The sequence below is a fragment of the Gadus chalcogrammus genome, chromosome 10 (assembly GCF_026213295.1).
Source record: "Gadus chalcogrammus isolate NIFS_2021 chromosome 10, NIFS_Gcha_1.0, whole genome shotgun sequence".
Lineage (NCBI taxonomy): Eukaryota > Metazoa > Chordata > Actinopteri > Gadiformes > Gadidae > Gadus > Gadus chalcogrammus.
The window spans coordinates 9,895,653-9,909,930 of record NC_079421.1 but is presented as its reverse complement, the minus strand read 5'-3'; the positions used below and the strand labels follow the sequence as shown (position 1 = coordinate 9,909,930).

Below are 14,278 nucleotides of genomic sequence, written 5' to 3'. Positions count from 1 at the left end.
TTTGCAAGACGCACCTCCAGATCCTTCCATGTTGCCATGTGGGCAGTGTGCTCCTGGCTGTCCTCGTGGACCTTGAGCAAATGGCTTGCATTTTTCCAGTCCTGTAGTCCTTTACTATTTAATTTGTAGTCTTTCCGAGAAAACAATTGGCAGCAGAAGCAGTGCAAGCTATCGTTCTTTTTTGAGTACATTAGCCAACTTCTTTTGATTTTTTCTCCATTGACTAAGATTCTTTGGAAATACTCATGCCGACACCTTCTCCCGTCTTTTTGTTTTGGAAATGTGTAAGTGCTTTTAATTGGATATGGTCCTCTGTGAACAAACTCTGTTCTGTCCTTATCATTAAGAAGGGATGGCCAGTCAGCAGGGTCAATTGGTGAAGCCTTTCCTGATTCTTTGTGTGCTGAATTGGATGGGAGAGGCACACTTGATGATGCTGCTTCTCTGGGAAGTGCTGTGGAAGAGGTTGAAGGAGCGCTTGATGCTGCTTCTCTGGGAGGTGCTGTGGAGGAGGTTGAAGGAGCGCTTGATGCTGCTTCATCTCTGGGTGGTGCTGTGGTGGAGGTTGAAGGAGCGCTTGATGCTGCTTCATCTCTGGGTGGTGCTTTTGAGGAGGTGTCCCAAAAAAATTCAAAAGTGCATCTGGAGAGAGAAGAGTATACGTAAGGGGTTGTCCGTTGCCAGGCAGGTTTCAATCGCGCTCATGTTGCCGAAGACGAAATAATATAATACAGATAACGGATCGCTAGATAACACTTGTTTTTACTTTATATTTGTATTGCATTTAATTGTTTAATCGAATTTCGAGTGTTTAATGTGTATCATAGTCTAGCTAGCTTGTGTTAATTTAATTTCCTTAATTTAATTTAGAGAATAGATTATAGATGGATGGATGGATGGATGGATGGATAGATGGATAGATAGGTGAGCAGGCATTTACTAACTGGTAAATGTTTTTTATTATTATTATTGACGTTATCCCCATAACATAATAATAATAATAATAATAATAATACATTTTATTTATAGTGCACTTTATATTCAAGAATCTCAAAGTGCTTCAACATGTAGCTATTACTGTGTAGGGAAATAGATAAATACAATGCAATACAATACAGATATAAAGTTAGGAACGCTAATAAATGTAATTTGTAAAATAAGTGTTATCTGTATTGTCGCGCTCAATGAACGAGTTTGCGAATGTTCAAGAACCTTCCCACGTCATTCGACGTGCGATGGTCTGTTGCCAGGCAGGTTTGGAATGGATTACTATGGATGATGTAGGCGGCAGGCCGGTACAATTTACGCGCCGGTTGCTTGGCAACGCGCCCCGTTGTCGGGGCCTGTTGGCGCCGGCGGACAATTTATATTTACCAAATAATAAAACCACACATTAAGGCCTACATTAAAGATAAACAAATTAAAGTTACTGTACCTCTGTCTTTCCCCCGTTTTTCCTCCTCTTCTCTTTTTCTTTTCCTCCCCTGGGCGCCAGAGGGTTTAGCTTTCTTTGACATTGTGATGTACAAAACAGGTAGCTTTGATATGCAATAGGTAGCTGTGATGTGCAAATAGGTAGAGGGGGGGGGGGGCGCGGAGGAAGTGGAAACTAGGGCGCTCTTTGCATGTTATGTTATGTTGTCTAATATTTATTTCGACATAACTACTGGTATTAAGAAATATAAACATTGAAGTTAAAGTTGGATGAATACAGTATTAAAAAAAAAAAAAAAATTATAAAAAAAGAAAAAGAAAAAAATTAAAACATATTTTCGGCGCCCCCGGCGGATGGAGGCGCCCGTAGCATTCGCCTATACTGCCTATGCCCAGAGCCGGGCCTGGGCGGAGCCATAGTAGGTTTTGTAAATTTGCATTCAGGCTGCATGGGGGTCCCAGGTGTTGCAGCAGGTCCACAGAAAACTACAGGGAAAAACTACAACAAGACTTATATTCCAACCAAGTAATGCTATTTAGTTTGCATATCCATAGGATTGTGCTGATTATTCCCATCAAGTTAGCGAAGTGAAGGTTCAGGTCTCTGATTAAGGATGTGCTCGATAAGATGAGGCATATCATTTTGAAATCCCGTAAAAATTGCGGTTGCGTTTGTAAGTCAGAGCTAGGTTTGGTCGAGGCATGAGTTAAAGCTATACTGTACGATGTGAGAGAGCTAGCATGATTTGAAATTAGCTTCTCTTCAGAGTTCCGTTTAACTCCTCCCCCACCCTTCAGGACTCCCTGCCCCCACCCCTCGACACAGAGCCGTGCACGAGCGCTGCTGCTGCTTACGGCTTACTTCAACGGCAACCATTGCGTCACTTTTCAGGCCATTCAACTCCCTCAGCTGTCGCCATCGCTGAAAATCTAATCCAATATTTATTCTCGTTTTTCCTCGAGGAGTCTCCAACTTTTTTTTTGTTGTTGCCTTTTCAGTTTCTGTCTTTCTTTTTCTTGCCTTTTTAAAAAGGATGAACCGGGGCAAGTAACGGTGGCAGTGGTAACTTCAGTTGTTTCTCTTCCATTGTGTAAACGTTGTCGGCTCACTAGGTCTAGTCCACTGTCATGAACTACTATGACAACAACGCTTTCTTTGCCCTCCGTGAAAGCGCTCAGGCCGGCTCAGGCTCGTACATAGAGGGGAGAGAACGCACAGGCTTGTGATTGGTTCTTTAGATTCGGGCACAGTGTCTCCGATGGTAAGCATTTTAACAGGTTTATAGCAGATACAGAATTAGTTTCTTTTTCGCTTCTTTTTCATTGCCCATAAGTTATTTATTGCTGTCAGGATGTAAAAAACAATTTCAACAACATATTAAAAAGTGCATATTACTGGATCCCGTACAATATGCCTTTAAGGGCAAGTATCTGAGGGAAAGCAATGCATCATGGGAGTATGCATCTCCGTCCAGGAGAGAGACTCCTGACTCAGCAGGGAGGTGGGCGGATCGCAGGCTTCCCGCTGCTGAGTCAGTTTCCCAGAGGCCCGAAGCTGTTTAGCGTAAACACCCGGAGAGTTTGTCCTTTAATTACCCAGGAGGCCGCGGGCTAGACTGACAGACGGCTCACCGTGACTCACCTGAAGAGCTGGAGCCCAGTGGCGTGAGGCCCACATGGGGCCGCTGAGCAGGGCTGAACTGTTGATGGTTGTGGGGGTGGTGGAGTTGGAGGTGGGGGTGATGGTTATGGAGTTAGTGGAGGTGGTGGTAGCGGTGGAGGTAGAGTTGAAGGTGTTGGAGGTGGTGGAGGAGGTGATAGTGGTGTTGGTGATGGTGGAGTTGGAGGTGTTTGAGGTGGTGGTGGAGTTGGAGGTGCTGGTGGTGCTGATGGGGGTGGAGTTGGAGGTGGTGGAGGTGGTGCTGCTGGTGCTGGTAGTGGTGGTAGTGGAGTTGGAGGTGGTGGAGTTGGAGGTGATGGAGAACCTGGTGGTGGAGGTGGAGTTGGAGGGGATGGAGGAGGTGGTGGTGGTTTAGGAGGTGGTGGTGCTGCTGGTGGTGGTGGAGTCGGAGGTGGTAGAGGTGGTGGTGGAGGTGGAGTTGGAGGTGGTGGAGGTGGTGGTGGTGGTGGTGGTGGTGGAGTTCGAGGTGGTGGAGGTTGTGGTGGAGCTGAAGGTTTCACCTTCAGTAGGGCGCAGGGTTAGGGGGAACCGTTGGGGTTCCAGATACTGCATGTGATGCCTGTGTTGTATTCCCAATGTTGAAGCACGATGCTTCATTTAAAGACAACGTGGCCAGCACTGGTCGAAAGTCGGCCGCCATGCTGGCCGACCCTACGACCGGGCCAAAAGAAACATGAACTCAGACGAACCCATCTCTCAAGGAAACAAACCTACAGGTACAACAGAGGAGCTTTGATCCTTTATGAGGACATATGGGACCACATTCCAAATCAGCGCGCTTGAGCCTCCGTTTGTTCAGAGGCGAGCAGAATCCCTAGTGCTCGTTTTACACCGAACGCAAGTTTTACCCACTGGGGAACCATAGGCAGGCTAGGGGAACTCATTAATGTTAGAAAAACTCATGAAGTGAGATCTTCATGCCATGGGACCTTTAACATTGTGTTGATTCTTTTGTTTTTTCCACAGTGGATGATACCCCAGACTGATACCTCAGATTCAAAAATTATGATCACATCCAGGAGCACGGCTCAATCCAATCGGGCTGACACTGTGGTATGTTCATTTTTTAAATCAAATTTTTTTTTTTGATTTATCATTTATCATTTATTTATTTATTGATTTAGTCATTGGATATCTATTTGAGTATTGAAGCATTAAATTCATGTTCTGGTCAATATTTTAGAAGAACCAAGGTTTGTTTAGATTATTTGTAAGTTAGCATTACAGCCTCACTCAATCTTTCACCATTGATATACTGTATGTGGTAAGGGAACAATATAAGCTATTTTAAATTGTTGATAATTGTATGCTTTCCCTCTGTTTGAACCCAAAAAAAAAAGTACACCCAAACGCATCATCTTTACAAAATAAGTAATTATCTATAGGTTGTGTGTGATGTGATTGGCTGAGAGCGTTTGCTCTGGTGAACATGAAGTAGAAAGTATCATCCCCAACCTCTGAATTCTCTCTAAACTCCATATATACATGAAGGTAATAATTATGTTAATTGTATTGTTTTCAGAGACGCTCCTGGGAATTCAAGAACAATTCAATCTAGACAGGTATCAAGGCAGACTGTGACAGCCTGTTTCCAGCTATGTTTCTTGCTCTCAATGTTGTGTTGTTTAAGACATTTTAATTTGTTTTTCAGATAGTAATATCTGATGGTGAGGATCTGGGGCCACGTAAAACTATTCCAGTCATGACTGCGACAGGTAAAACTAACCAAAAAAAAAGTATTTAATTCATTGATGACACAGAAAAGAAAAAAAATTATGTTAAGAGGTTTTAACATGCAAATGTTAATTGTTCAACAGTAAATACACAGACCTGTAGAAACCATGTGTTGAGGAAGAGGATGAGGAGTTGGTTGCAGTTGAAGAGTTTACACACACCAACTAACCAACACACTAACTGAGCTATTGCCTGTGCCATTCCAGTTTTTCCTTTAAATAATCGTTTAAAGGTCCCATGACATGCTATTTTATGTATTCTTTAATATAGGTATTAGTGGGCAACTAACACAGTATTCAAAGACGTTCCCGAAATTCAGCCGTGGTGCAGAGTTACAGCTACTCCGAGCCAGTCGCACATTGAGCTTCCCCCAAATGCGCTGTTTTGGTGTCTGCAGCTATAATGCAAATGAGAAGGAGCGAGGCGGGTCAAGGAGGAGGGTGGGGGTGTGGCCCTGAGCAGCTTGCAGCCACGGTACCATTCGCTCTGTTTACAGTGGATGTATCGCAATGGCGAGGCGCACACAGCCTTTAGCCGTGTTCTGTAAATATTCTAGAACACACGGGAGTCCTGGAGCTCTATATCTAAATATTATCATATAGCCTACATAGATATCTATATCATATAATATATATTATCACGGCCAAAAGCTGTGTGAGCCGATATTATGAATCTCAAACGACCGCGTTGGGTTCTCCGACGTTCCTGGTTCTTCAACGTCCTCATCAATGTGAATTAGACGGAACTGCGACAAGGAGGAGATAGGGATCGTTGCCGGGCAGCGCTTAGGCACCTCCGCCTCCGGCGGTGGTCCCTCAGCGGGGCTCAAGCGGGAGACATTCGCCGCCAACAAACCCTTTCTCCTCCATGTCGTGGTTCATGTTCTTGAGGGAGTCGAAGCCAATGTTCCTTCCCCCCAATTCATTCTCAACCTTGGCTGAGATAACTCCCAATACGTGTCTCGTTGTAGAAATACCAGAGACGAGAGTCCGACGTGTTATGCGCCATAACACCTCGGACAAAAAAAAAAAAAAAAAAGCAGAACGGTTATCCAAATAACAAGGAAGTGTACAAAACTTGCGTTACAGTCCTGGAGCTCTATATCTAAATAATATCATATAATACATAGAAATCTATATCATTTAATACATATTATTACGGCCAAAAGCTGTGTGCGCCTCCAGACGATATTATGAATCACAAACGACTTTGTCGGGTTCCGCTGCCGGGCGATGGTGACTCGCGGCAACCGGCGGCATGTCGCAGTTCATGTACTTCAGCGAGTCAAAGCCAAAGTTCCTTTCCCCCAATTCCTTCTCAACCATGGCTCAGATAACCCCCACAACAGTCTCGTTGTGGAAATACAAGACACGTCAAAGAACCGACAAGAAACACTTGCGTTACAGTGTGTGTATTCACACACACACATGTGGCGCTCGCACGGTCGAGTCTCATCGGGGGCCAACGTCTCTGGGCGGGCCAGGCAGAGTAAGGGGAGGAGCTGAGATTCTTGGTGACCTAAATACAGACATTCCAAATCAGCGCACTTGAGCCTCCGTTTTTTCAAAGGTGAGCAGAACAGCTAGTGCTCGTTTTACACCAAACGCAAGTTTTAGCCACTGGGGGACCATAGGCAGGCTAGGGGAACTCATATTTATGTTAGAAAACCTCATAAAGTGAGATTTTCATGTCATGGGACCTTTAAATATTTTTTGTAAAAGTAGCAAATTGATGTCTGTCTCTCCTTTCCCTGTCTTGTGCCTGTCTAAAAGTGCTCAAGCCACCCTGCCCTCTGCGTCATTCCAGTCTTGCTATGTGCAAAGCAAGACATGGGATTCTTTAGATCAACACAAAAAAAATTCAAAATGATATTTGTTTAAGTGGATGTTAATTTTAGAGAATATTTAATAGTTTTCTTTAGGTAATTTAAATGTGATTGCCACTACACCAAAATGAACCAATGTTTGTGTTCACTCTTTAGATTCAGAGATGGTCTTTCAGCCCTTCAGTTGTTCACTACAGCTTCACCCTGCTTTGTTGTCCCCTGTTCTTACCCACTTTGAAAAGGGGCGGACTGCTCTGGAACCTGAGAGACTCTTCAAACCTGAACTCAGTCCACCACGGAGCAACAGGAGACTTAAATAAAGTAACACTTTGAGCTACTGGGCGGACTAACTCCTTGACTGTGAAGGTTTGTAAATCACTCATATTTTTCCTAACTAGTTGAGAAAACACATTGCCATGGTGCTGAACATTTTTTCTTTGCAGGAGGTGAGGCTGCCGTGTCTGTGGAGGAAGTTTTGATGTTCGCAACTGGACTGAATTCACTTCCCCCATCTGAATTGGAACCATCACCAAGAATAGAGTTCCTGGATGACTCTCCATTCCCAATGGCAAATACATGTTGTGAGGGACCGGCGTGGTCGCCCCACGTATCTGGGATACGGCCAACCAGATTCAGAAAGTGTGGGCAAAAACGAGGGCAATTGTCTCAGGAAGAAAAGTGAAGCTTTATTTTCTCTCTTGTACTGGCCTCCCATCAAGCCAGCACCACTTTCAGCCCCCAAACACCAAAGGAGGCAGCCCTTAAATAGGGAAATGAAGTGGACCAATCAAGGCCGTATGGGCCAGACATTGTGTGAATACAAAATAAACATGACACTAAATAAACAATCACCAAATACATATATACCCAGACCTTGGGCCTGTACCACGAAGCTCGCTTAGAGGGTTAGCGAGGTATGTTGAGCTCCAAGCCTGGGTTAGTTGTACCACGAAAGTCGATCTCTTTTAGCGTCGCTGTATCACCATGGTGACTTATGCTCGCAACCAAACCTGGTCGGGAGCAGTTTTTCAGCTTAGTCAAGCCGGAGATCGGCTACTTAAATCGGCGTGCGCAGCTTCCTAGTGCCTCCTCTGACAATGGCGTCACCATTTGTGGGTGTTCCCGTGGACCTCGGTGCACTTCTCGTACAGGCGTCTCTCCGGAGACAGAGGGTTTTACGGGACAGAACCGATCCCTTGGCATTGTCTGACGATATTCAGATTTCAGACTTTATTGTCATTGTGCAAACAACGAAATTGGGGTTCTTCATGAGAGATACAGATTCTCATCAGAGGGTGTTCGTTATTTGATCCTTTTGGACCTTATGTAGGCAATGCTTACTGTTGCGCATTGTGTCTCCGTGACAGAATGCTAGAGTGGAGGTAGCGCGTCAGTCTTGAATTTTTGCGAGGGGGGTTCGACTCCCAAGTGACGCGAATTTATGTGAAGCTTAAAAAGTCCCAATTCTAATGCATATGGAATACTTATTCACTAAAGCTTATGGAATTATATTTTTGTGCTTATTTCGAACTTGATCCCATATTTTCAAGGCCGTGCTGGCACCACATCTATGGGGGTAAAATGCATGATGATCGACCGGCGAATTTGAACCCCGGTCGCTGGCGTTCGGGTCTTAGGCCCCGTTTACACGAAGGGAAAACGCAGATATTTTCACACGGTTTGGCCTCTCATTTACACGAAAACGCCGTTTTTGTCACAGAAAACGATCATTTCTAAAAACTCCGGCCAAAGTGGAGATTTCTGAAAACGCCGGTTACGTGTTGTCGTGTCAACGGGTAGAAACGGGGTTTTAGGTTCTGAAACGTCACATTATGCGCCAGGAAATGCTTATATGCAACGTCATATGAGCGCCTTATGTTTACAGTTTGTTTGTTACAGGAAGACGCTCGTGTTATTCGTTGTTGTTGATTCTGAGGATTCTGATTGGCTTGCATGGCTTTATCCTTCTCCCTACACTGCCGCCCATAGGTTTGGCATAGTTATAATGTCCCAACGGCGTATTTATCCGTTTTGATGTAAACGACAACTTTTTTGAAAACGATGTTGTGTGCACAATGTTATTTTTGAAAACGGAGGGGGGGAAATATTCGTTTCTATAAATACCCTGCTACGTATAAACGTGGCCTTATACTAATCCACTACGCTACAAACGCTACCTCTCAGCGGTTGAAAACATGCTATACATTTCTTACATAGGGTGTATTTAAAGTGAATTCCCTAAATGATAGAATAAGGCAGGATGGACGTTGCTTATACATTTTTAAATCATCATCATTCTATTTGGATTAATTGCGAACAATTCTGCATTTGGCATAGTTATTTTACAGACAATATGCAGAATCTTTTCACTTAAACGTATAAAGACTGCTTGATCTAGCGTAAAGGTGAGAAAAATGACGCAAAAAACGCCCCTTTCAAGTGAACGCGCTGAACCTAAAGCGGAAAACCTGGTTCAACTAATTGAATCTAAAATGAGCTTCGTGGTACCATTTAACTCTGATTGCGAGTTGCGGCTCTGTCGAGCCAGGTTTTCCCAAGAAAGCCTGGGTATGTTCAGCAAGGTTTGTGGTATACCCCCCTGGTGCACAACCTAAGATATTTACAAAACAGCTGTTTTTATCAACACCCCCTGGGCTATTCCCTGATCCTGAGCTTCCCTTACCACACTGCCCCCTACCGTGGCGGAAGCCCAATTTCCCACATCCCAATTCTATATATATACACACACAATATAATAATAATTTCTCTAATGCAAGACTGAGAAGGGGAAGGATTTCACCTTCTCACACATGTTCAAACACATTGAAATTACCACTCCTAGACATGTACACTGTGTTTAAGACACAAGGATTTGGATGTTTTTAAGCCATGAGATGACCCCTAGGGACGCTGAAAAGGTGGTTCTTTGTTATTAAAGGTTAAGAATCTTTATAATGTAAAGATATGAGTGTTTTTCTCTCACAGTGAACATTTTAGCCATTCTATTTCAGACAAAATAAACAAGGCCAAGAAGTTTTGTTTTAATACTTACATTTAATAATGTAATAAATATGCAATACTTTGCTCTTATTTGATTCATTTATTTCACCAAAACACTGGATGACATTCAGATATAGTCGGCAGTGTTCCACAGCTACAAATCAGAATTCAGGGCATATTAAAAAACATCTTAAACACTCTAAAAACACAACCCAGTCGCCAAGAAAAAACATTGACGGTGTACGTTTCCATGAACACTGGATACGTCGCATTTCAACGTAAAAACAGCGTGTTATACCTACAGTATCCACGTGTACCGCTGTGGAGGCGGGTTTCGGGGTTTGGGTTTCATGGGTTTCGCGCCAGAATGTGGACACGATTGTTGAGGGGGGGGGGGGGGGGAGGTAGACTGTTGGTGACCGGGGAGGGGGGGGGAGACAAGGGGGGGACACACGTTTGTTGAGGGGGGGGGGGACACGTTTGTAGGGGGGGGGAACACGTTGTTTGAGGGGGGGGGGGGGGACACGTTTCTTGAGGGGGGGACACGCTCGACAACGAGAGTTCGTTTTTATTGAACGTTCGACAACGAGAGTTGGTTTTATTGAACGAGACTTACAGCTGACACGTGACGTAACAGCTGACATGAACAATGGACACCTCACTCTCGGTGACGGTGTCAACAACAATGAACACATGAACAATGAAGATGTTAATAGAACAACACACAACCCCATAACATCCCGAACCCATTCACCCCACTTAAACCTAACAACAAAACAAGTTAACAAAAGACCCAATTGTCAACTGACAACCCCAAATCCCAGAATCCCCCGCGGCTCCGGAACATGGCGTCCACACCCGTGGTCGACACAATATATATATTTTTTAATTTTACATTCCGATGGGCCCCCCTCCGCCTTGGGCCCCCCCCCCCAAGCCTGTCCACCCCCCCCCAGTCCGACGGCCCTGCGTGTGAGTATCATAAACTTGTGTTTGCCACAAAGCTTATTTTCTGCAATAATACAAAATCCAATGGAAAGACCGTTGGCTTGTTGTCAAGGGAACCCAGGGCGACGCTCACTTCCGGTGCCGTGTTCCAATACCATTTCCATGAGTATACTTAAAGGAATTATATAATAATAATAATAATAATAATAATAATAAAGTATAATAATAATTATACTATCCGTACTATCCCCCTATCCGTACTTACTAGTCAATTTTTTTTCCAATTCAGATCCGGCGAAAAGTAGTATACTTCAAGGACCCGGATGTCGTACTAAAAACTGGATAATCGTGAAGTGTGGATCGAAGGACACTTTCCGTACTCAATGGCAGCCATCTTAGCTACGTAGTGGAAGGGGACTCTCTAAATCGACGCCACTTCGACCTGGGCGGGACTTTACGTCCTACGTCACTCGCTATGGGTGTGCATGTGTGCGCATAGCCGTCACTCGCTATGGGTGTGCATGTGTGCGCATAGCCGTCACTTGCGATGGGTGTGCATGTGAGAAAGGTTTTGGCTTTAGTGTCTATGGGTTGGTAAAAACGGTTCTGATGATTTTTCTGATGGAAAAGTGGTCTTTTATTTCCATAATCTTTGTTCAGTGAACGCATAAACCCGTTTGTTAGTTAGCAGTTAAACAAAATGCGATCTTTTTGTTTACAGTTACCAACGACCAACTGATGATTGGGGGTTCGATTCCCTAGTGATGCAAGGTTTTTTCTTTCATTTTGGACTGCACACACATTGCGAGTGACGGATCACTGTCTTTACAATTTCTAGGCAACCGAAGTTTAAAGATTGTCAAGTGGTTAACTGTTGAATCGCATGTACTAAGACCTGATGGGTTAGTGGTCAGATTACAACTCATTAACGCGGGGATAAGGGGTTCGATTCCTTAATGAAGCTAACTTTTTTCTTTCATATTGGACTGGATGTTTGTATGCCATTTTGCGTAACTTGTAGTTTATGATGAAGAAATATTTCTTACAATAACAAAGTCCAAAGTTTTGATGACTCCAGTAGGAAACCTGAGATACCTAGAGAAATGCGTGAGTGCTCACAAAACATCAACAAGTCAGCAGTGTGGTACAGGGTGATCATTTCTGATATACAGTACAAAAGCTGAAACTATTAGCCAGGAGTGGGAAAGATGCAGACGCAGACGCAGACGCAGACGTGGGAAGCAATAAGACGCACCAACACACAGTTGCCGGTTGCAAAATGGTTCAGAGTTTAATAGAAATAGTTAGGGTTAGCTGGTATGGCTATAGTCTAATATTAGCTTAGTTCGTGTTGTTTCGTCATGTTAATCGCTAGTAATAGTAAGTCATTTGTAGAAATATAGCCTATCATCACAGACTGTAGGAATGTCACCCACCCTCCATCGCGTACGACACTGACGCTCGTAATCTGTAGTGCAAGGGAGTTCGTGCACAGATCCCTGAGACAAACGGCTACGCGCACACATGCAAACCCATAGCAAATGACGTAGGACGTAAAGTCCCGCCCAGGTCGCAGTGGCGTCGATTTAGAGAGTCCCGTAGTGGAAGAGGCGGATTCAGGCTGAGCCAAAGTATGCGCATTTTCCACATAGCCTGCATTAATAGAGTCATTTTGTAGTTTATATAGCTTTTTATAGCTGCTAGGCGTAAACTAGTAAAGAGTTCACCGTTCAAAGCGGGATGTTTATTGCGGGGGAGGAGCCGCGGCGGCAGTCGTGATCGTAATTTCCGGTTAGTGCACCACGGAGTACTCGATTTGGAACAGCGCTCACACCAGGCGTGTCGTTAGACCTGGGCATTCGGGGCTATAGCCCCGGATCTTTTGGGATCAGCCCCGGATCTCTGCCGTAAAAAAATTATACGATACATTAATTAATTAATTAATTAATTATTTAATTAAGATACCGTAGCACGCAGGAGTCAGGATGGTGCTCCCCCCCGGGCTAAAGCCCCGGATGTTTTCAATTGCTAACGACGCGCCTGGCTCACACTATCCGTACTCAGATAGTACAGTATAGTATACTTCCTTTAAGTACACTCATGGAAGTACGGTGCCGTGTTCCAATACCCGTACTTCCATGAATATACTTAAAGGAAGTACACTATCTGCACTATCCGTACTCACTTGAGTACGCTAATTTTTCAGATGTGAGTGCTGTTCCAAATCGAGTACTCTGTGGTGCACTTACCGGAAATGACGATCACGACTGCCGCCGTGGCTCCTCCTCCGCAATAAACATCCCGCTTTGAACCGTGAACCCTTTATGCCTAGCAGCTATAAAAACTACAAAATGACTATTAATGCAGGCTATGTGGAAAATGCGCCGACTTTGGCTCAGCCTGGCTCCGCCTCTTCCGCTACGTAGCTAAGATGGCTTCCGTTGAGTACGGGGAGTGTCCTTCGATCCACACTTCACGATTAGCCCGTTTCGAGTACGGCAACCGGGTCCTTGAAGTATACTTCTTTTCGCCCGGATCTGAATTGGAACGTACTGCGTACTCAAATTTTGGCTGGTTAGTACGGACAGTACGGGTATTGGAACACTTCCGGTTTGGACAACATACGTCATCCCTCCACCACTCTACTCAATATCCCCCCCCCCCCCCCCCCCTATAAACAAACGTGTTTACCCCCCCCCCCCCTGTTTATTTATGAAAGATGTTATTAATTTTCAGGGATTCATTATCATTCTAATTTCTGAATTATGCCTCTGTGAAAGCTCATCTTGGATTATAGCACAAGGGTTAAATCAATCCTGTGTATAGGTACAAAAATATCATTCCATGGTATATTACATTACAATAAGTGATGAGTTTACCAGATGACCTGAAAGCAAGTAGCCAGATCTTAGCGAGGTTTGAGAAATACATTGACCTTTTTACATAATGCTGTATACAGCGGCAACATTGAACTGCAGCAAAATGGGATTCCTTTAGGATTGCTTTCTGTGTCCCATCTGGCATATTGTCATGCAATGAAAGTATTTCACTTCAAACATGATACACCAAATATTTTTGAAAATAAATTATTTACAAAGATTACCTTTACATAACAAGGCACCCTTTCCCCCTGTACCCTGTCCTCTTGCACCCTGTCCCCCTGTACCCTTGCACCCTGTCCCCTTGCACCCTGTCCCCTTGCACCCTGTCCTCTTTCTCCCTGTCCCTTTGCACCCTGTCTCCCTGTTCTCTTTTACCGTCTCCCTGTCCTCTTGCAACCTGTGTCCGTGTCTAACAACAATAACTGATGACTTGAGTACATGCTGGATGGTTAGAAGTCTTCGTCTTCATCGCTATCGTCACCATCAGACTCCTCCAGCAAGTCTTCCTCAGACTCTTCCTCCTCCAGCTGCAGGACACTAGAGTCAACTACGTGCATGTAGGCTGACTTCACCTCCCTCATTTGTCGCTTCAACGTCTCTAATTCACCCTTCGCTTAGCCCCGCCCCCCTTAACTACTGTTGCTACGCCTGACAAGCTTTCGTACCTCTCTCATTGAACTCTATGATGTATGTACCGTTATCTGACGTCCCGAGAGAGATAATAGCTAATTTCTGGAGTTCAGGGGAGATCTCTGAAAGAACAAGGCAAAAGGG

General features: G+C 44.4%; 1 protein-coding gene across 1 annotated transcript in view; it reads right to left on the bottom strand.

The window, feature by feature from the left end:
* Positions 1-369: 369 nt before the first annotated feature.
* The window catches only part of LOC130390974 (basic proline-rich protein-like), a gene marked incomplete at its 5' end in the record, with an annotated part of 16,243 nt that continues 2,334 nt past the window's right edge, over positions 370-14,278 (bottom strand). The window contains one exon of the mRNA XM_056601156.1: positions 370-502. Within this exon, the coding sequence (XP_056457131.1) occupies positions 370-502 (133 nt within the window). The remainder of the gene's footprint in view (positions 503-14,278) is intronic.